Source organism: Oculina patagonica, chromosome 8 (assembly GCF_052425735.1).
Source record: "Oculina patagonica isolate OP01 chromosome 8, crgOcupat, whole genome shotgun sequence".
NCBI classification, from domain to species: Eukaryota; Metazoa; Cnidaria; class Anthozoa; order Scleractinia; family Oculinidae; genus Oculina; species Oculina patagonica.
The window spans coordinates 14,310,446-14,332,326 of record NC_135765.1 but is presented as its reverse complement, the minus strand read 5'-3'; the positions used below and the strand labels follow the sequence as shown (position 1 = coordinate 14,332,326).

General features: G+C 39.4%; 2 protein-coding genes and 1 long non-coding RNA gene across 8 annotated transcripts in view; 2 read left to right on the top strand and 1 right to left on the bottom strand.

Moving 5' to 3' along the window:
• The window catches only part of LOC144663902 (uncharacterized), a 284,797-nt gene that overhangs the window by 32,209 nt on the left and 230,707 nt on the right, over positions 1-21,881 (top strand). The window lies entirely within an intron of this gene.
• LOC144662680 (uncharacterized) lies at positions 9,007-16,908 on the top strand. Of its 6 annotated transcripts, none has more exons than XM_078523533.1 (5): positions 9,007-9,087; positions 9,543-9,636; positions 12,839-12,963; positions 13,614-13,910; positions 14,636-16,908. In XM_078523533.1, exons 3-5 carry the CDS (start codon positions 12,879-12,881, stop codon positions 15,226-15,228), a joined length of 975 nt encoding a protein of 324 aa, XP_078379659.1. In that variant the 5' UTR covers positions 9,007-9,087; positions 9,543-9,636; positions 12,839-12,878; the 3' UTR covers positions 15,229-16,908. The 6 variants fall into 6 exon arrangements, with proteins under 6 accessions (XP_078379659.1, XP_078379664.1, XP_078379662.1 ...); XM_078523538.1 differs by lacking the exon at positions 9,007-9,087 and adding an exon at positions 11,962-12,024 and having other exon boundaries at positions 9,416-9,636; positions 12,877-12,963; XM_078523534.1 differs by lacking the exon at positions 9,007-9,087 and adding an exon at positions 11,962-12,024 and having other exon boundaries at positions 9,417-9,636.
• On the bottom strand, positions 18,974-20,569 carry LOC144663132 (extracellular protease-like). The gene is made up of 2 exons (XM_078524065.1): positions 20,481-20,569; positions 18,974-20,009 (listed from the first exon to the last, which is right to left on the bottom strand). Exons 1-2 carry the CDS (start codon positions 20,567-20,569, stop codon positions 18,974-18,976), a joined length of 1,125 nt encoding a protein of 374 aa, XP_078380191.1.

Here is a 21,881-nt window from a genome sequence, read left to right as displayed (position 1 = left end):
TGGATGTTTGTTACGTTAGTCGCTATTGCTCTAGAGTATTCTGGATTGTCGTTTTTGTGGATAACTATGCAAAACGAACACTTCTTTTCCATACAAGTTGGAATTAATAAGCACTTGTCAATTTCCCCTCTTACATAACATTTTACACCTTAGACGACCCTTAGATTACGTCACACCTTGTTAACAATACGGTGATATTTGTTGAAAATCCTGCAATTGCCGCGACCTTTTCTTGAAATATTCATTGATCTATCGATCTGTTGCCCTTTTAACTTGAAACGAATGTGTTCATTACGTAAATTGTCATTATTCTAAAGAATTCTGGATTGCCCCTTTTTTTGGACAACTATGTAAGACGAAGAAATAAATTTTCCTAATTACACCTCAGAATACGTCACACCTTGTTAATAATGCAGTGATAAAGTGGCAAATTTTTTTGAACCGATCTCAACACAACGTTTAATAATGGATACATACAAACGAAAACTCATATAACGATAACTCATCTTGACTAATCTGTACTGCAAATTAAACACTGAATAAAAGCAATATTTGGACTTTCGCCGTTTTTCCTGACTAGTTCGTTCACTCTGGACAATTCAAAGAATTAAAAAAGCAATATGGTTAGACTTTTGTTGATTGATGCTTATTACACGTGAAATTCAAGAATGAACCATTTTTTCTCCCATTGTTTCTCGGGTTGCATTATCTCTAACACTTCCCCGTCAAGTCCACCTTGTTAATAACACAAGGCAAACAAGATTGGTGGTCTACGGAGGCAGTGTTACATAATTTCGATCAAGTCAGCTGTTCCTAAGACAATAAAGAATTTGCTCCTGAGTAGTTAAAACGCAGTTTTTTTTCTGGTGCGGTACCTGTCAACCATATATATATGTCCCCTTCGTGTCCCTTTCTCTTTTCTGTTTGCTACAAAGCATTCAAAACCCACTATTATTCTGATCTTTCCAAGGTTTGAAAGCTTGGTAAATGTTAAGGTTTTATATGTATAACTAATTATTTATGGAGTTTGATTTTTTTTTAAATAAAGAGATTACTCCATCTTTTCAACGTTAGAATGGAAACCTTTTGGAAAAAGTACTTTTTGAGAAAGCTGAAAGGTTAGGTTCACCGTCACAGGTGACGCAAATGGAAGCACAAATGTTCATATGCGAGTGAACCAGCCCTGATCTCTATACAAGGTCACGTATTGAAAACGCAAACACAAAAAAGTCTCGACGTTTATGTCACCAGAAGGGTCTCAATGGGGTTAACCATTAACCGTAAAACGGCCAAAAATTTAGCCGTTAGGCGTTAAAATTGGAAAAGTTTAACCGTTAGACGTAAAATATGTTAACCGTACAAAATCGTTCAGTAATTTTAAATAAAACAGATTAGCTCACTTCATCGCCCAAGAATGGCCCTGACACCTAAAATATGTTTTTCAGTAATGAAAATTAATTTTTAACTTCTGTTTTAACCGTAATGGAATTGGAAATAAATTAACCGTTAGCCGTAAAAAGCCAAAATTTTAACCCTTAACCGTAAAAGCCACCACCCCATTGAGACCCTCTCACCAGTGTGAATTCCACAACATAGGAAAAACTGATCTTTTCTTTATGTTGCTTTGTCACAAGTGTGCTATCAGTCATCGAAATTCAGTGTCCGTCACGTACGGGTTATCCTTTTCCGTACGGGGTATCCTTTTCAAATTTGTCGTTCGCAATTTGTTTTAATCTTCCTCGATATTCATCCTTGCTTATCTTCGTTTATTACTACTTCTTTAGTGTTTTCTACATTAAAAAGACAATTATTTTGAGGTTTCCTTCAATTTTTAAAAGTAGATTTGTACATCAGGGAAATGACTTACTAATATCGTGACTTGGATAATTAAGCTAATGCGATCAAAAGTCTCAACACTACTCAGGGGAGGAGGGTGGGAGAGGCGGTGAATACTAGGCGAAATTTACCATAGAGAAGTTTCATCTAAATCTTTTTCAAACGAACTCTTGTTATCATGTAATTCTGCTACCATACTAAATCCTTATCCTGTAACGAAAAGATTTATTTTTCGTCCGTTGATTGACAATATTGTACATCCCAGTTTTAGTGGCGGAACTGATACCGACCTCCCCAACCCCCTAACTGCCTGTTTCTATCCTTCAATAAACCTCGTGACCATTTGTTTTGATCTGAGTCGAGAAGAAATAATGTCGACACAAAAGAAGCTGGCGAGTTCGCTATCGAGGTAAATGTCATGTTACACAATGTAGCTTGCTAACAGTCCACTGTTTGGCACACATGTAGTTGTTTTGTTTGGCAAACCAAATGGGTATCCATATCGCCATTGCGGCAGTTGCAATTACCGCTACAGCAGCAAGTACAATTCTATTCTCCGTCGAGAAAGACAAAAAACAGAAGCAATTGGAGGAAGCCGTTGGCAATGCACAGGCGAAAATCGACGAAGTGAACGACTTCTTCCAGAATGTATATAATGTCGTGAAATATCGTTTGGACAATCTGAGGCAAAGGTTGTGGACACTGCCATCCGACGTCGTTGATAATCTCAATCAAGAGTTAAAGTTGAACTGTAGTGATCCTGACAAAGTTTGGAAGTACGCTGGATTGATCCTCAGTATAACCACAGGGCCCCCAGGCTCACGTTCTGACAACTCGGTCAAAAAGGCGGCGTCAAAATTATAAAGATTTGTATGAAACTTTAGAGGAAAAAATTTTATCGTACGAAAATATAATAAACCGCTAGTAAAGCTCACATTTCACATTATATGTTGTCTACGTGACGTTTCTTGACTGTTCTAAAGCATTTAAACCCTATTTAGCCGATATTTTTAATTTTAGTTTACTCTTACCTAAATATATTCAAGGGTGCACACTTCCGACGCTAGATAAACACCAGTGTTCGACAAAAATGAGCCAAAACTTGCCTTTAATTTGGTCCACTCACTCCAAAAACTCGCATGGGAATAGTTCGAAGACCATTCTTTTACTGCAGCAAATTTTTGATTGGCCTGCCTCTCTTCGCGGTTTAAGAATACGGGAAAAATAACCATGGTCTGCAAACTTTTAGCTTTCTCCAACACCTTGAACCAGAGAGAGTCGACGCATTTTTAATTAGCCTTGCCTTTCACGTGCAGCCTCACGCTATGATTGGGCAATAGTTGTCAGGGCGACGATACTTTTTTCCCGTAGGGGAGGGAGGCAAACGAGACCGTCAAGGGTGCTCTGCCTTACTCATGTACACTGGCCTGAGATCCTACAGGGTGATTTTGCCTCACGTGCGAATCTTGACTCACTCTTGTAACGTGACCATGACGGAATTTTGCAAAAGCTTGCATATTAATATTATGACCGCACACAGATTTAAAGCACAGGCACGCGACAAAGCAAAAATGCTGTCAAAACCTCAGTAGTCGCAAAAGATTTTGCGAAGAGCCTTTGGATGTAACAGCCAATGCTAGTAACATGCACGTTGTTGTTCAGCTGGGAACAGAGAAGAAACGTAGCGAGATTCAAAACGCACTTGTCGACTACATTCTAAATTATTCTCCACAATATATGCGAGAACTTAAAAAAGTAATCGCATTTGCATTAAAATGAAAACACGTTCACCAATACTGTATTCTATGTTAAATTTGGAAAATATTTCGCTGAAACATTTACGATAATAATAGTAGTTTACGCTAACCTTTCGACTATTTATTACATTAGCGACGACACTTTGAACGAACGCTCTGAGCTATTGCCCTTTGCTTTGTTACATTGTTGATGTTGCTTTAAGGCTGGTTCTCATATGATCGCCCCGATCGTCTCTGTCGCTTCTGTCGTTTGCAATGTCTGATGTGATTGGAGCAAGCAAACTTTTTAAAGCGACAGAAGCGACAGAGACGATCGGGACGATCATATGAGAACCAGGCTTTAGTCGCTTGTTGTTTTGTGAAGTGCGTCGAATTTACATGTAATTCGCAAGGGATGTGCAAAATTCATTCTCGGTACACCAGTGAGTCAAGATTCGCACGTGAGGCAAAATCACCCTGTGGGATCTCAGGCCAGTGTACATGAGTAAGGCAGAGCACCCTTGACGGTCTCGTTTGCCTCCCTCCCCTACGGGGAAAAAGTATCGTCGCCGTGACAACTATCGCCCAATCATAGCGTGAGGCTGCACGTGAAAGGCAAGGCTAATTAAAAATGCGTCGACTCTCTCTGGTTCAAGGTGTTGGAGAAAGCTAAAAGTTTGCAGACCATGGTTATTTTTCCCGTATTCTTAAACCGCGAAGAGAGGCAGGCCAATCAAAAATTTGCTGCAGTAAAAGAATGGTCTTCGAACTATTCCCATGCGAGTTTTTGGAGTGGGTGGACCAAATTAAAGGCAAGTTTTGGCTCATTTTTGTCGAACACTGGTGTTTATCTAGCGTCGGAAGTGTGCACCCTTGAATATATTTAGGTAAGAGTAAACTAAAATTAAAAATATCGGTTAAATAAGGTTTAAATGCTTTAGAACAGTCAAGAAACGTCACGTAGACAACATATGATGTGAAATGTGAGCTTTACTAGCGGTTTATTATATTTTCGTACGATAAAATTTTTTCCTCTAAAGTTTCATACAAATCTTTATAATTTTGACGCCGCCTTTTTGACCGAGTTGTCAGAACGTGAGCCTGGGTGCCCTGTGGTATAACTGAAGGTGTAGTAGGTGTACTTTGTCTTTTCTTCGTTGGCCTGGCCAGTGCTGGGATAGCGACAGCTGATGGAATTGCTGCCAACATTGGCGCTGTCCTCGCAGTGGTCGGATTTGGACTAACGCTGTACAACGGAGTTATACCGCTAAAGAAGCGTGACGGAGCCATTGAAAACGTAAACGGCAAAGGGCGACAAGCTGAAGATGCGATGGCAGACATGAAGAAGTCCCTTGATGGTCTCCTAGCAACGCTGGGGCTCAAAGAAGGAAGCTATGAAACTGTTAAGGACATGTCATTCGATGACTGGGCCAATTTCGATCCCTGTGGCATAACCGGTTTTGCCTTGGGCGAAGGTCAGTCACATGCGAATTATTTAACAAATAAAGAAGCCTAAGCCATGTTTTATACTGTCATAAAACACGACGGGCATTTGAGAACACGAGGGAAATGTAGAAAACATGAGCCGTAGGCGAATGTTTTCTACATTTCTCGAGTGTTCTCAAATGCCCGGAGTGTTTTATGACAGCATAAAACATGGCTTAGGCTTCTTTCTTTGCTTTATGATATAGATTTTAGACGCCGCGAGTGAATACTAGTTAAATTGAAAATAGTACAACGAGAGCGACGGAACAAAGATGAAAATCAGCAATTAGTTTACGGGAAAACCAGAAAACTGACACAATTTCATTCAGTGTTCGACGTAAAATTAGGCTAAGCATTTCAGGTAAGTTTGTTACCTTTCAATGTTGATCTTGTCTTTTTGAACTTCAATAAACTTCACCGACTCTGAGTGCAATTTCGTCTCAGCATAATATAGTAGTCTCGATGACAGCCGTCCCTTGCTTCGTTCGACTTGAACAAGGCTTGTAATTTCCAGAAAAGCTATTGCTTTGGATCTTCCCGTAAACCTTAACTGTTGTCCCAATTTTCCAGCATGAATAGACGATTTAAGAGGAGATTGTCGAAGAAAACCTTTGAAAGAAAACACTCTCGCTCGCTTTCCGTGCGAGTTTCATTCAACTCAAGAAGTGAACGCCGCGCTACAATTTTTCCCGCCTCACTTTGTTTACATCAAAATGAAATGTCTAGTGGATTTATACTTAAGACGAATTTAATAAAACAATTATTCCATTCGCCGTTATTGGATACGAGTGGTTATAGCCAACGGACAGCCAGCGACGCGCGAAGCACGCTGACGAAAAACAATAAAACATGATTTTTCTATGTTTTATACTCTGATAAAACACAGGTTTTTAGCCAATCAGAGCGCGCGTAGACTTCTATCTATATTATAATTAGTATTATAATATAGATAGGAGTCTACGCGCGCTCTGATCGGCTAAAAACCTATGTCTTATCAGAGTATAAAACATAGAAAAATCATGTTTTATTGTTTTTCGTCAGCTTTCCTCGAGTGCTTCGCGCGTCGTTGACTGTTCGTTGGCTATAACCACTCGTATTGAACAAGGGCGAATGGAATAATTGTTTTATTAAATTCCTTTTTAAGTACAAATCCACTGGACATTTCATTTTGATGTAAACGAAGTGAGGCGGGAAAAATTGTGGCGCGGTGTCCACTGCTTGAGTTGAATGAAACTCGCAAGGAAAGCGAGCGACAGAGTTTTCTTTCGAAGATTTTCTTCGACAATCTCCTCTTAATTCGTCTATTCATGCTGGAACTTGATTGTGACAACAATTAAGGTTTACGGGAATATCCTAAGCAATAGCTTTTCTGGAAATTATACGCTTTGTTCAAGTCGAACGAAGCAAGGGACGGATGTCATCGAGACTACTATATTATGCTGAGACGAAATTGCACTCAGAGTCGGTGAAGTTTATTGAAGTTCAAAAAGACAAGATCAAGATTAAAAGGTAACAAACTTACCTGAAATGCTTAGCCTTATTTTACGTCGAATACTGAATGAAATTGTGTCAGTTTTCTGGTCTTCCCGTAAACTATTTTCTGCTTTTCATCTTTGTTTACTCGCTCTTGTTGTACATATTTTTAATTAAACTTTTCACTCGCGGTGTCTAAAATCTATATCATAAAGCAAAGAAAGAAGCCTAAGCCATGTTTTATACTGTCATAAAACACGACGGGCATTTGAGAACACTCGAGAAATGTAGAAAACATTCGCCTGCGGCTCATGTTTTCTACATTTCCCTCGTGTTCTCAAATGCCCGTCGTGTTTTATGACAGTATAAAACATGGCTTAGGCTTCTTTATTTGTTAAATAGACAAGGATACTCCAAGTTTAAAAGGCGACGTGCCAGCCCTAGCAAAGTTGATTGAGGAAAACATCGCGGAGATGAATGCGACAGGGAAAATCCAACTATCCATGGACAGGAGTCAGGCGCATGTGGAAGCTTCCCTTTATAAAGACAAGGGCTCTCCGAGTTTTAACGAAGACGTTACACCGGCCCTTGCCGCAAATTAAAGTGATCGAGGGAAATATTTTGGAGATGAATGCAGCAGGAAATATCCAACTATCGCTAAGTCGTCAGCAGCTTTGCAAGAGAAAACCCCCATGAAGGCGTCCAATTTTTCACTGGCTCTTTACTGAAAACAAAACCTGAAAGCCGAAACTGAGAGAAATGAAACTGGGCACCGAACGTAACGCGAGTTCTACCTGGGTTTTTAACGTTACTGTGACAAAAATAAATCATTGCCAAGCCTATATGATCTCCCCCTTCGCCCTTGCGTACCCATTTTCCTCGCAATAAAGGCTAGGGAGGCAACCGAGAGGAACGATAAAAAAAAAGAATGCTACCCGGGGAGATACTCCGATATATGGGCTATATTATGTGCCGCACGGGATAGGTTTTTTTTTATCATTGAGGTTTTCAGTCATTCAGGGTACGCCTTTTTGTAACGCATTCTGATCACGGTGTTGGGAGAATGCAAAATTGGATTTGTAATCTCAGATCACACAAATACTTTGCTAGCAAGGAGAGGAAAAATCCAAGAATGAGCTTTAACTGATAAGTTAATTCGTGTTGCATTTACCTTTCAATAGCCAAGTTGCAAAACTGATCTCTCAGGCAAGTTTACAAGACCTGAAATGCATTAATTGAGCCGAAAGCGCGAGATCGCGTCCTTAACCCTTTGACTCTCAGATTTTCCCCCCAAAACGCGTTTTTTTAGCCGCTAAACTGAAATTTTGGTGCTATGGTCTTGAATTTACCTTAACTTTGCTAAAGAAGCACTTTTTTTTTACACTTCAGCAACATTTTGATAAAGATTCTGTGTACTAAATGTACAATAATTAATTTCACTTTGGTGCATGCGCATACGCCATTTTTTTTTTTTTTTGCTGAACCGTTCCAATTTTTTTTGCCCCTTCTGCTTCCGTTTATTCCGCTTTCTTAATTATTCTCGTTACTTTCTACTCTTCATATCCTTTCTTCTGGCCAAAAAAGTTTTGACGTTATCATTGGAAAACCCTGAAAAGGGGACCTTGACCAGTTACAGATGTACTGGCCTGTTTAAGCAACGATTTTGCACCAAAAATGGATTGTGTTTTTCTTTGATTAGCTCTATCAGAATGCAACCGATATTCAAAATGAACAGTCCTGTAGAAAGGTCGATCCAAGCTCTATTAGATTCCTATCACGAACAGTTCCACTGACATGCTAATTGATGACGTCACAAGTGAATCAATGACTGCACCTCCAAATAGCGCGTAAGTGCGCGTTTTAATAGGAGTGAAAGGGTTAAACAAAATTAGTCTTTGGCTTCAAGATTGAACCTTTGTTAATTTTGTAGACTTGCCTACAATTCGAGTTAACAGAGCGCGAATCGCCAGCAACAAAAATTGAAAATTGAAAAATTGATGTTTGAGTTAATCTGTCTTCGGCTTCACGGACGTGCTCAGTCAGCTTGATTCACAAATCACGGTCCTCAAAAAGCAATCAACATTCATACTAGACCGGAAAATTAAGGATCACGGCCAGATTTGAGCTGTCACGCGCTTATTTTTGCCCAAATCACACGTCACGCATAACCCCTTTAAATAATGCCTTCATAAATATCACACGATAAAGCCATTGTCCTTTTAATGAGGCCTTCCAAGGGGGGTAGCCGTGTCGCAATGTCGCATGTTTCTGACAACCCATGTCGCCAAGCTAACAGCGGTAAATGTCGCTGTCGTTTTTTACCCCATTGTTTTGCTGTTGCATTGTGTCGCTGTCGCATTTCAGTGCTGTCATGATGTCGCTTGTCGCTTTTAAAATGTTCCGTGTCGCCCGTTTTCAGGGTCATGTCGCTTGTCACTTTTACCCCTTGTAATAGTCTGAAGCATAATGCGGTGAGAACGCATCTGAAGCGAAGAATTCTGTGAAAAGATGATCAAAGCAAACTACACTGGGGACGATTTCAAAAGCATGAAAAAGGGTACAGCTTTCGTATGCTCACAGTAACTTTTCAACAAAAGTATACATTTAGCCCACACTTCACTCTGATCAAGCTGCCAAAAGTTGACTGGAGTATCCCTAGGTAGCCTGCGAAAACAGTTGCCTCTCATTCGCTCCCACTACTACGTGCGGGAGCGAATGAGAGGCGGCTGTATTCGTTCGCAGGCTAATCCCTGTGGGATGTTTAATCCGAAAGTATTAAACGAGGATCGATCCTGACTTTCGAAACTTTACAGTATTTTTCCCCATAACTTATGTTTACGTAAAAAGGGTAATTTATTTCGTAGAAAACGTGGATCCGATGAAACACATTTCGAATATAATCACAAAGGTGTTATCAGCTATCAGCGATGAATTCCACGAATTGTGGCCTGACACTTAAACGCTTGCCGTCGAATCAGGTTTCAATAGTGACACCTTTAACTCGTCTTATAGCTTGCTGCGGAAGTATCATTTGCACTACAATTTGAACCGGGACTTTGAACGACTTCTCTTTCGTTGGCTGCTGTGAGATCTGCTTGATTTTCAGGTAGGTAGAAATTAACCTAAACGTGATCTTGCAAATAAAAATCAAACGACAGAAAAACAACGAATGGGTCAAAACCTTCATTCTTGGATTAATAACTGGTGTGTCCTGTTGCCGATTGTTCTCAGTTCGTCTTAATTAAGCCAGGCTGGCGACTGCTTTGAAACAATTCGGGCCAAATTCGTTTAATCTTGACCTGTCAAGCACCAACTTATGAGAACTGTTGACGACAAAACACTAAAAGAGAAGGTCCGCGTATAATTACACTCAGGAGAGGAGGGAAGTTTCCGTGCCTATCTTCCGGAGTTCCTCAGTGACGTTAATACCTAAAAATATACCCTTTTCAGTGGAATCCTGACTTCTCTAAACCTCGATGTTTTGAACATCCCAATATAAAGGCTCGAACCAAAACTCGCAGTTTCCCTCGAATTTCTTCACTGAATCAAGAACTGCAGTTTTACCCCCGATTTGGGATGTAGTTTCCGGTGATTGAGTGACATGGGAACGAATTAGTGAATTCTCTCCAGGTATGAAAGTAAAACTTGTAATTTGACTAAACGGGATCTTGCAAATATAATTCCATCGACAGACGAATAAGTCAAAACTGAAGTGGCATGTTTCCGAATGATTTCGATTGGTCTTTAGGTAGGGTAGCGAATGCCTTTGACCACGTTCGATTTTGTTCGATTGACCAAATTTTATTGTGAGTTCGACTGTGTTCGATTACCGAACCCAATCGAACAACAACGATTGTTGTTCGATGACTTCGATTGGGCTCGATCACCGAACGTTCGATTGGTTACGTCGGGTTGTCGGTATGTTCCTTTGTTACCACAGTGCACTCACTGCGTGAAATGAGTAATGAGTTCCCGCATATCTTAATATGGCCACATCCAAAGAGTTTTTTTAGCTTTTTTTTTTGGTATCTGACCTAACACAGGTTGTAATTTGCAATAATACACTCAGATTACTTTATTACGATACATTCTGATCAAACGACTGACTGACTCTTACTCCCAACAAAACTGTATGTACAGTAGGTCGTTAGAAACCGAAAACGAGCAGTCTTATAATTTTAGCATAATCCAGTGAAAATTTGTTACACACGAAATATCGATAACATTGATTTATTGATGGTTTGTTTCACGCAAGTCAAATTTTCAGACGACGCAGAAGCGCTCGTTTCGATACCCTGGGTGCCAGAGGATTTTTTTGCGCGGTTTCCGGTGTCGGTCATCTCTCTATTGTGACCCGCGCGAAAAACACTCGTGGCGATGGTCTTCGGCCGCCGAAGTATCCACCGCCGCGATAGCCTGCGTAGCAGTCTAGCAGGCGTCTGAGTAGTTTTTGTAGCGCGCGTATTAAACGCGCTGAAAACTACACAGACGCCTGCTACGCAGGCTACCGCCGCGAGAAAAATCCTCTGGTACTTATACCCAGGGTATCGTTCGAGGGCCTTCTTGTAAACAATCAGATTATAAGCTCGAGATTTCTGAGGTAATAGTTGATAAGGTCAAAGGCCGAATCAGCTACCATCTTATTGTTTTCGTAGCATTCTAACAAATTTGCTTCAAATAACGAATTCCACTTTACCCCGAGGGGGGGACTCGCATATGAAAGTGACGGGGATGCTCGTCGTCTCGCTTAGGGGTGTAAATTTCGGACTTTTGGTCTCGCTTAGGGTGTTCCGGGAAAAAACGCCCAAAACGCCAATATTTTTAGCCATAATGGTCTCGTTTAGGGTTACACACGAAGAAATATACAAATATAAACTCCATTCTTAGTTTTTGAGCCACACCCAGATTGGTCTCTTTTAGGGGTTCTTTTCAAAATTTCCAACGAGCATCCCCGTCCGTTTCATATGGGAGTCCCCCCCCCCCCCCCGGGCACTTTACGCTTTAGCGAAACCGCGTGCGGACTGGATTATCATCTGAATTGAAACTTTCAGCTATGAGAGCCTCCCAGGGGAGGTCCATGTTCCCCGTTCCCACCAAAACTTGCCTTGTATTCGCGTCCTCTAAGAGTATTTCTTCGATTTTGGTGTTCTCTATTCCCTAAAACATGCTTTTGTCCCATGCTCCTTAAAAACCTGCTTCTTTTCAGATAAATCTAATTTATGGAGCTAAAGCATCCGGAAACAAGCCAAATTTCGCACGATGAACGACTTTAGTTATTTGAGCTCAATAGGAAAGGTCATTTTACTTCAAAACATGCTTCTTTTCAGATAAATCTAATTTATGGGGCTTTTAAAATTTCTCACGATAAACGATTTTGGGTAATTTAGCAATACAGCAAAGTACCGTTTACTTCAAACGTGCTTCTTTTCAGATAAACCTAATCAGTGGAGCTAAAACAACCTGAAACGAGCCAAATTTGGCATTACCATTTAAGGTATTTTATAGCTTAACAGAAAAGTTCAGTTTACTTCATATTCAAAATGGTGCTTAAACACCCTGAAACGAGCCAAATTTCGCACGATAAACAATGTAGGTATTTTTATAGCTTGATAGAAAAAGTCAGTTTACTTCAAAATGTGCTTCTTTTCATAGGAAATGCCATGCAGGTTACTTCAAAACGTGCTTCTTTTCAGATAAATCTAATTTATGGAGCTAGAGCATCCTGAAACGAGCCAAATTTCGCACGATAAACGATTTTAGTTATTTTAGCTCAATGGAAAGGGTCAGTTCACTTTAAAACCGTTTCTTTTCACTGATAAATCAAGTTTATGGAGCTAAAGCAACCTGAAGCGAGCCAAATTTCGCACGATAAACGATTTTAGGTACATAAGCTCAATTAACAGAAGAGGTCTGTTTACTTCAAACGTGCTTCTTTTCAGATAAACCTAATTTATGGAGCTAAAACAACCTGAAACGAGCCAAATTTGGCATTACTTACCATTTTAGGTATTTTAGCTCAATAGGAAAGATCATTTTACTTCATATTCAAAACGTAATTCTTTTCAGATAAATCTAATTTATGGAGCGAAAGCATCCTGAAACGAGCCAAATTTCACACGATAAGCGACGTAGGTATTTTAGCTCATTAGAAAAGGTCAGTTTACTCCAAAATGTGCTTCTTTTCAGATAAGCCTATTTTATAGAGCTGAAGCAACTTGAAACAAGCAAAATTTGGCATAATGAACGATTTAGGTATTTTAGCTTAATCTTACGAACAAGTTGTTCTGGTTGTTGCATGTTTATTTAAGGTTCTTAGCATTTGAAAAGTGATTTTCATACCTGGCAGCAATGCTGGTGGAAAAGGTTCCAACTTTCATTGTCCTGATAGTCTTGGTGGCTACTGCTTTATCCTTGAGTCAAGCCTCTAGAGTTGGTAAGTGCTTTTTGATGGAAGATGGAGGTTTATATTCAAATTGTTGTAGTTGTGTAACAGTGTGATGGGGGTACCCTGCGGTTAAAAGCGGCCAAACGCAAAAAACCCAACGCCTTTTCTTGTTTTCGCCGGCACGAACTTTCTGTAGTTTGAAGCGAAAATGTACAAGACTTGGGGAGAAATAACTTTATCAAAATAGCGGTGATAAACCAAATTATGAGCTCGTAATCTGGGTGGACAAGAACTTGTAATTTTTGTATGCATATCCGACGTCCGTGGTCGATCGATCGACCTTTGGCGGCTACGCAGGCCACAACATAATGAGTCGCTTTTTGGTGTTATTTTAAACTTTTCTTTCTTTCCTTTCGTGGGAGGCGCGGTGGCCAAATGGTTAGTGCGCCGGACTCCGGATCGAGCGGTCCGAGTTCGATCCCTGGCCGGGGTCACTTGTGTTGTGTTCTTGGGCAAGACACTTTTCTCTCATAGTGCCTCTCTCCACCCAGGTGTATAAATGGCTACCGGCGACATAATGCTGGGGGAAACCCTGCGATGGATGATGGCTCGTGGCTTCCCCTTTTTTCTCAAACGTGAATTTGTTTCGACATTGAAATATATCTACTGATATACGTTTTCTCCTTCTACTATTTAAGAAATTCAGAGGAAAAATGGTCACCGCTGGCGATGCAAGACCCTAGTGCAACCTCAGCCGCCGCCGTTTTTCGCAGGAAACCGGCGTCCCGAGGGTCTCCCGAATATCACCCGAGGAAAGGAAATGCAGCAGACACTTCCTTATGATCCAAATGGCACTGCTCCTTATTTTGTGTCGCTGTTTGATCCGGAAAGAAATATCCCTTTTTATTCAGCATACAAAGTGACTCCTCAGCAGGCTCCGTTCATTGGAACTTACAAACGAAAAGATGTGAGAGGAGATTGGAGAAATCCGCCAGGTACGTTACTCGTAAGGTGTTCCGCTCTCTTGAGATCTTCGAGCCATATCATTTATAAACACGCACTCTCAAGTTAATTCTCTCCTGCACTTTTGCAAGGTTTTCGTGTAAATTTTTACGTGCGTGAAAAAAAAAAAAAAAATAGAGACAATGTATCAACGGCTTGCGTACACGTTTACGCAAGCCGTTCATACATTGTTTCTAAATCCACCATAAGCCACTAAGAACGTTTTTGTGACGTCACTGGTCGAAATGGGTCATGTGGCGCCCCTGGACAATGAAGGCAGGAGGACGGAAGAAAGGAAGGAAGGAAGGAAGACTATTTTAACGAGGGTTACATTTAACAGTAATGGTAGAATTTTATTCGCCGAAACATGAATATGTCCATTTCTATCTAGCGCACGTGGTAGTGTTTGGCACTGTATCAATGAAAATCACCTAACACATTATTCAAACGATCGATAAAAATAAATTGAAAGTATCATTTACAGAGTGATCGTTTTGAAGAAAACAATCTTTTTGGAAACCGACTTCACATAACTAAACTCTTGGAAGTCAGTAAAGTATTAGCGGATCACTCTCTTATCGGCTAATAAAGCCAAATGTTTCATTATTGTCTTTCAATAGTTGCTAGCGAACCTTTGATTCTTGGGCCCTTTCCATACGATTTTGAAGCCTCTGATTATTTACGGTCTTAGGCTAAAATGAACCTTATTTGTCCACAGGTGTCCCAGGCTTAACGGACGCATACAAAAAAGTTTGTAAAGAAGAACCGCTCAGTAGAGGTCACATGGATCCCTTAGCGATAAACTCTTTTGATAAAAGTTTCATGGAAGCTACATTCACTCTCACCAACGCCGCACCACAATATATAGCATCTAACAGCGGACCCTGGCAGATATTTGAGGCAAAAGTTCGCAGGTACGCTCAAAATTCTTGTGCTAATCGCACTCGTCGCGGAACGTTGTTTCTACTTACGGGAACTTCAGACATTGGCCTTGAACCTTATTTCTATGGTAAGCATGCGCAAGACACCAAAAATTTTCTTGGCGAAGTAAAACTTGTTATCCCTCGTGCTCTGTTTACAGCCGGTTGCTGCCTGTGGAATGAATCCAGCCAAGTATTTGGAAACGTCGGAAGAGTGGAGTCGTTTGCAGTCATGAGTAACAATGTCAAGGATAAAAAGCTCCTTAACCAGACCGAAATGAGCGTCGCTGAGGTGGAGCGACACCTAACTGCACCGGGCTCGCCACCAGCCAATTTGTTCCCAGGAAAAACTAGTTGCCGACTTCCTCAGAATAATATTATACTGCAATAGAGTCTAATACATGCAATTGTGAGATGATGATATATTTGACACAAATGGAAAACATTTTCCGTGTAACTATCGAGGAATAGGAACACGAGCTGATGTTTAAGAGAAAAATAAATGCTGTCTTAATCTCTTCTACAGCTTTTTGGGGTTCGCTCCAAGTAGTTCATTTCAAAATGGCACTTTTTTTTTCTTTATGCCAACGAATAGGCTATTCCAAGATATGTTAGTCACCAAAATTTTAGCTTAACTTACAAAGTACAAGGTGCTTTTCATGTACTGCCACGGAGATTTTACTGCTTTTCGGTTAAAAGTACTAAAATTGGCGAATAGGTCTACTTGCACATGAAATGCAACTAGTACATCAAGATGAAGATATAAAAGAAACGGTTGTTGAAGGAAGAAGGGAGTCATAATAGTTGTTAATTGTTTTTCCAGTCCACAAGGACAAAACTTGAGAAAACCAGCCTGGCTTTTTCAAGTTGAGATCTAAAGTTCCTCGAGGCATCACAATATATATCACTTGTTTATCGCTTCAGTACACCTGCAAGGCGATTTTTAACAAAATTGGACCACTGTTCGTAGTTTCCAGGACAACTACTTTTTCCAGATAAATTAACTATAAAAAGTACTGAAATTGGCAAATAGGTCTTCTCGTACATGAAAAGCACCTTGTACTTCAAGATGAAGATACAAAGAAAATTGTTGAAGGGAGCTAAGAGGAGAGGCATTTTTAGTTTTTAGCTATTTTTCCAGGCTTCAAGGGCAAAACTTGAAAAAGTCAGGCTGACCTTTTCAAGTTGGCATCTAAAGTTCCTGATGGCATCACAATAATATCACTTGTTTAGAGCTTCATTATACTGGCATAGTAATTTTTAACAAAACTGGTTTACTATTTGTAGGATTCCATCAGTCTTTGGGCTATTGAATATTTGAAAAAAAAAGTCAGGCTGATTATTCTCGTGATAGTGTCCCCTTTAAATGAAGGACTGAATGGATGAAATGATCTTAGCAGTGAACAAGCAATTTTAGCAATGGCTCTTTTAGAATTGCGTTGTGGCTTTGATTTTTTTTAGGCCCATACAGCAATTGTTTAAATTGCTCCTACACTGTGAAGGTCATTTCATTCATATTCTACGTTTTTACCTTAGTTCTCATGTATGTTTACCACATATTCACTACGTTATGCATATTGTTCATATTTACGATTCTTCAATATAATACGAATTTACAATAAAGGAACATTTCCCCAATTTCGGCTTGGGATAACGAGCTTCAATTTGGAGAGAGTCCTTGCTGACATAAAGTTTCAATTCGGAAAAAAACGCCATCGCATCAAAACTTAACTTTAAAGTTTTCAGGCAAATGTCCCCAATCACTATCGAGTCTCCTCGAATGAATTTGAAACCTTCCCGCATAACTCGTATGGGACATGTATCCAAATTCTTTTATATAGGAAATCAGCCGAAAAAGGATAAAAACCAAGCAGGCGTTTTCTTCAAAGGAATTATCAGATATAAAATGAGAAGGAAACATTATAAGAACTCTGCAATGACAAAACAAAAATACTAAAATGGGCTAGTTGCCTTGAACTGGCATGGGTAGTTCTTTTTGATGCAAATTATGCTTTTGTATATTTAATTTTGCTTGTAATATAAAGCCAAGGAATAAAAACAACAAAAATAACTGGAAGATATATTCGATGTAAAACTGCGAGAAGTATTTTTCTTTCAAATGAGAAATATGAAATGTAACTCGAGCGTGGGACAAAGAAAAATTCTGAGTCCCTGACGGGAATCGAACCAATGGCCTCCCAGATACCGGTTGGGCGCTCTAACCAACTGAGCTACGAGAGACTCGTGGTGTGCTGGACCATTTTCTAGGTTACCACGAGCTCACCACGAGTCTCACCACGAGTCTCTCGTAGCTCAGTTGGTTAGAGCACCCAACCGATACGTGGGAGGCCATGGGTTCAATTCCCGTTAGGTCTCGTTAGGGACTCAAAATTTTTCTTTGTCCCACGATCGCGTTACATTTTTTAAAATTTCTCATTTATTTCACCGAGCTGCATACCATCTGTCATTTATTTTTCTTTTCCTATATAGCTATTATAAGTTTGATGGGCCTTTGACGTAGATTGTTACTGCCAGTATTGGTTTTTGCTCATGTAAGAGCTGACCAAGGTGAATCTTAAAGAAGAGATCAGTTAATTCGTTTTCCGTTTTTGCATTTTAGCCTTATATCCTGTACATTATTGCAGACACTTGTTGTTGTTGTTCACAAAGACATCTAGTTTGTTGATAAATTGTTAAGGAAAACCGTCCAATTTCAAGAGTTGTCGGATTTTGGCATTTACATGTAAATCAAGTGTTTGTAAGGGGTTAAACGCACCTTCAGTCATTTTCAAAGCACTCCTTGCAAATGCAATCCTTTTGGCTCGGTGCGCATTTATATATCAGTTAATGGCTCATTCTCGTTTCTCGTTTTTTATTTTGGAATTGAACGCATCTCATATCTGAAGATGGTCATTTATGCCAAATCCGTAATGGTGAAAAAATAAGTTAAATTAAGAGGAAACCAATTTCAAGACCCATTACTTTGCATGCAAATTTAATACAAGTGTTTCTAGTAATATATCAAACACGAGAGGCAGTGTTTCATCGGGATATCCAAACACCGAGAAGAGAGTTGAAAATACGACGCGCAGCGGAGTATTTTTGACGAAATTCGAGGTGTTTGGATAGCCGATGAAACACTGTCTCGAGTGTTTGATATATCTTCTCAATCGAAACAAAAACTACGGAGTAAACGGAGAAATAAACTCGTAAAAATCTATGCTAATTGAGATCGGGTTTCCAAACCACCTTCACGGTTATAATTTTCTTTGTTTTAACTTGATGAATTATTAATGAGTTTGAGAAGGAGATAAAACACACCTTCAAGGCATTTGGTTGAATTTGGTTGAAAAAAGCGTTCCCTTTTAAATAGCAATGGACTTGAGAAAATGGAAAAATGTACTTGTCAAATTGGAATCTCCATTCAAGTAGCTCAGTTTTATTGTCAGTCAGTGATCAATCGCATCCACTCTCGTTCTGTCCATGAAAGTGCTGCATCCAAATAACACAGAAATTTCTGAATACTCAAGTACAATCAAATATAAACAAATAGTGTCCATTTCATAGCTTGGAACCAAACTTTTTTATTTTCCAGTAATATTACCATTACATACCAAAATTACTTAACCCAAACTAAATATAACCCTCAATAAAAGATATTATATTGTTTAGGTTACATGCAGTTGCTTTTTATTTTTCAGTTCTTCGCCGGCAATTTCTATCCGCCTAAGCTGTCAAATAAAAATGGTGAAACTGATAACTCCCCCAAAACGTATTGAAATTTACCATTGATGAACGTTTCCTAATCTCCCTTTGTAGCACGAGACTATCCAACACCATTTGGGAACTGAACTCGAAAATTACAGTAGTCGAATATCTTAGGTATTGGAAGCCCTCGAAGGCATAACGTTTTAATACCCGAAGTACGGTTATCGCATCAAAATCACTTTTACAGTTTACTGGCAAATTTTTCAACCCACCGCTATCGAGTCTCTTAACCTACCCAGCTCCCACACTACAGCAGTAGCTTTCAATTATTAGAACACCGTTGTTACAAACGACCTATTGCCTTGAAACAAGTAAAGAAAACCGTTCTTGGTAACGTGGTCATGCCCGTTAATTTCTTATTTAGATGGTCACAACGAAGTTACAAAATATAAGTAATTTTCAGCATTATTTGCGGCTGACTTTGGATTTATCTTGGCCAGCTGTTTGCAGAAACTGACCCCGTAGCCAAAGTCGTCTGTATAAGCTAACGCATGGCTTAACTCGTGTACGATAGTTCCTAGTTTACTGTCAAGACCCGAATATTTTGGGGATACTTTGTAATAATAGCACAGGTAAATTGTTCTGGATCCCATATAAGTGAACGCATACCAATTACTTCGGCAAGATGGATGTCCAAAGACATACTTAATGGTGTCAACTTGTAAATAATACCCCACATGCTGGTACGTCCTGATAACATTTTGTTTGTAAGTTGATCCCCCAAACCAAGTTTTAAGATGGTTACCCAAAGGGTTTGAACTGCTTACGAGATCCCAATAGACGGATGCTACCTTGTTGTATGTAGCGTGGTGAATTTCTTTTGTCTCTTCTATTTGAGCTGCATTTCCCACGACAACAGGATCTAGGGAATCACGTTTTCGAAAATTCCCGACCGACAGTATACGTTTATTTCCCCTTTCAAGAGAGCGAGCCCTTTGCCCCGAGGTACCATTACCGGCTTTTCTCCCAACAACTTGAAAGCTAACGGCTGGCGAAGATAGATGACTTATTTTTATGTCGATACCCGGCTTACCAGGTTCGTTCATACCCTTTACACTACCTACTGCATATTCTATGTAAGTGTCTACTGCTACAGAGTACGTTCCAGCTTTGCTCGTGTCGTATCCTTCAGAAACTTCAAACGTCGACGACACGGTCTGTCCAACTACCACGAGCACAAACTGATCAGGGCCAGGAGTACTGCGCTTTATGGAAACACCATCGTATGGTATCTTGTTTCCATTCCGCGTGACAGACAGGCAATCAGAGGTCAGTTGCACCAGCGGTGTGCGCCACTTGAGCACAGAAAAGTCTCGCTTTCCGTCGTTCTTTAAATTGAATTTGCATTCAATTTTGTCGGTGGTTCTGTATCTTGGTGAACACTCAAGGGAGGCAGAGAAAACTCTTTGTAAACCAAATGAAAAGAAGATGTTTTAGAGAAAATCTATTGTGCCTATAAGATTAATTATTCTCAAATGTGAGTTTTTCTATTCATCTTACTAGCAAGTGCTCTCTTTTCTTAGCAACACATTGCTCAATGCGTCCAATGACAGTGGTTAATGACGAGTATTTTGATGAGTTCTTTTGTTCTTTCTACAGTCTCATGAAAGAACTAGGTGTGAATGATTGCCGTCGGGTTCAATTCAGTAAATATAAAATGACCAACTTGTTCAGTTGGCCGGAGGCTAACCCGTTGCTTTAGTTTACAAATATTTCCTTACAAGGTTAATTAGGTCACTTGAAAGTTTTTCCTCCGTAGCAAAACGAAGCATGGTTCAAGATTTTGTCATAACAAAGAGGTTTATTTACATTAATATCTTTATGTTTCATAAAAAGCTCTTGCAGTAGGATGAATTCGGCTGAGATGTTACTTACTTGGTTTCAGAAACATCGAATTCAATATCTTCGTACGCGTCTCCATTTGACATCCCCATCATCAAGAATATCAACCAGAATGGCGGCATCTTTGATCGCCTTGTTGTATTTTCCGGGCCTCTGCAAAGCGAGATATATTAGTCACAAATAAATATAAAATAAATAATTACATCTATTAATTCAAAAACCAAACTAAACTACCTTGGTTTCCTCTCGTTTATCTTTACTTTACCGCGGGACAGGTTTCTAGATACTATACATAAGATTTGCACATGGATGGCAAATCTTCAGAAAATTCGACTTCAAGGTAATTTTTTGCTTTTACTTTGTGAACAACTTTCTCAACATATAGCATCGTATTTGACTTACAATTTAATACTTCTTAGGTGTTTTTGACCAAATTACATAACTATTTCGAGTTAATATTGCAATTTATACATCCCCAGCCAAAATAATTAGACATTTCTGTATAATAATAATAATAATAAAAATAATAATAATAATAATAACTTTATTTAACGAGGGTAAAAACACTTTACAGTGTTATACTAAAGAGTTATATAGTGTTATACTATAGAGTATACTAAATTAAGAACTGTGGTATTCGGAAAATAAAATAAAAGAATCTCTCGATTGCGGCATTCGTTTTGTGTCTCGATGATGCATGGCGAAAAATGGGGAAAAATGAAGCGGTTGTTTTGTTCGTTTCATTTACGCTTGTTCTCCCTTGAAATTTATGTACAATACGAGCCGCTACCTCGAACTCCCAAAGGAAATGAAAATTGTGCAAGATATCGTGGAGTCCTACTGTAATAAAAAGAAATGAAGTTCATCTTACCAAGTGCAAAGAAATCACCTCTGGATGTTAGCTGTTAGAGAGTGAAGTAAACAGCTTAGCTACACCAGTTTTATACATCAGGAGTTGGTTGCTATTGGTAAGGGGTATTGTTTAAACACCTTAAATGGTCCGGCTTCATTTGTTTTGCGAATAATTATTAGAATTTAATTAGAACAAGCCGCTCAGGTATCGGAACTATAAGTTAAGCAACCATAAGCAATTGAGTTTATCTTTTCAAAATGTGTTTAACTTAGAATATGTAACAGAACATTGGCGGTAACCAGTTTTTAGATTTGCAGTTCGTGTGCAGCAAGACATCGATGCTTAAGTGTTTCCAGGAATTAACGTTTATTCTAAAAACGATTTACTTTACGGGCACAGTCTATGGAAAATCACCAATTTAAAAACTTAAAAAAGGTGTTCACTTTCATTCGCTAATAAAAAGAAAAAACTTAGGAGAAAACCAATTTCAAGGGACGTGAAATTTTTGCACGTACATGCATAACCAATGTTTCTAAGTGATTGAAGGCACCATTAAATCATACTATAGAATTTAGTTGAAA

Coding starts and splice junctions, on each gene's coding strand:
- LOC144662680 (XM_078523533.1), top strand. CDS start 12,879: ATGCTGGTGGAAAAGGTTCCAACTTTCATTGTCCTGATAGTCTTGGTG. Junction 12,964..13,613: donor GAGTCAAGCCTCTAGAGTTG/GTAAGTGCTTTT, acceptor CTACTATTTAAG/AAATTCAGAGGAAAAATGGT. Junction 13,911..14,635: donor AGATTGGAGAAATCCGCCAG/GTACGTTACTCG, acceptor ATTTGTCCACAG/GTGTCCCAGGCTTAACGGAC.
- LOC144663132 (XM_078524065.1), bottom strand. CDS start 20,569: ATGCCGCCATTCTGGTTGATATTCTTGATGATGGGGATGTCAAATGGA. Junction 20,010..20,480: donor TTCGATGTTTCTGAAACCAA/GTAAGTAACATC, acceptor TGGTTTACAAAG/AGTTTTCTCTGCCTCCCTTG.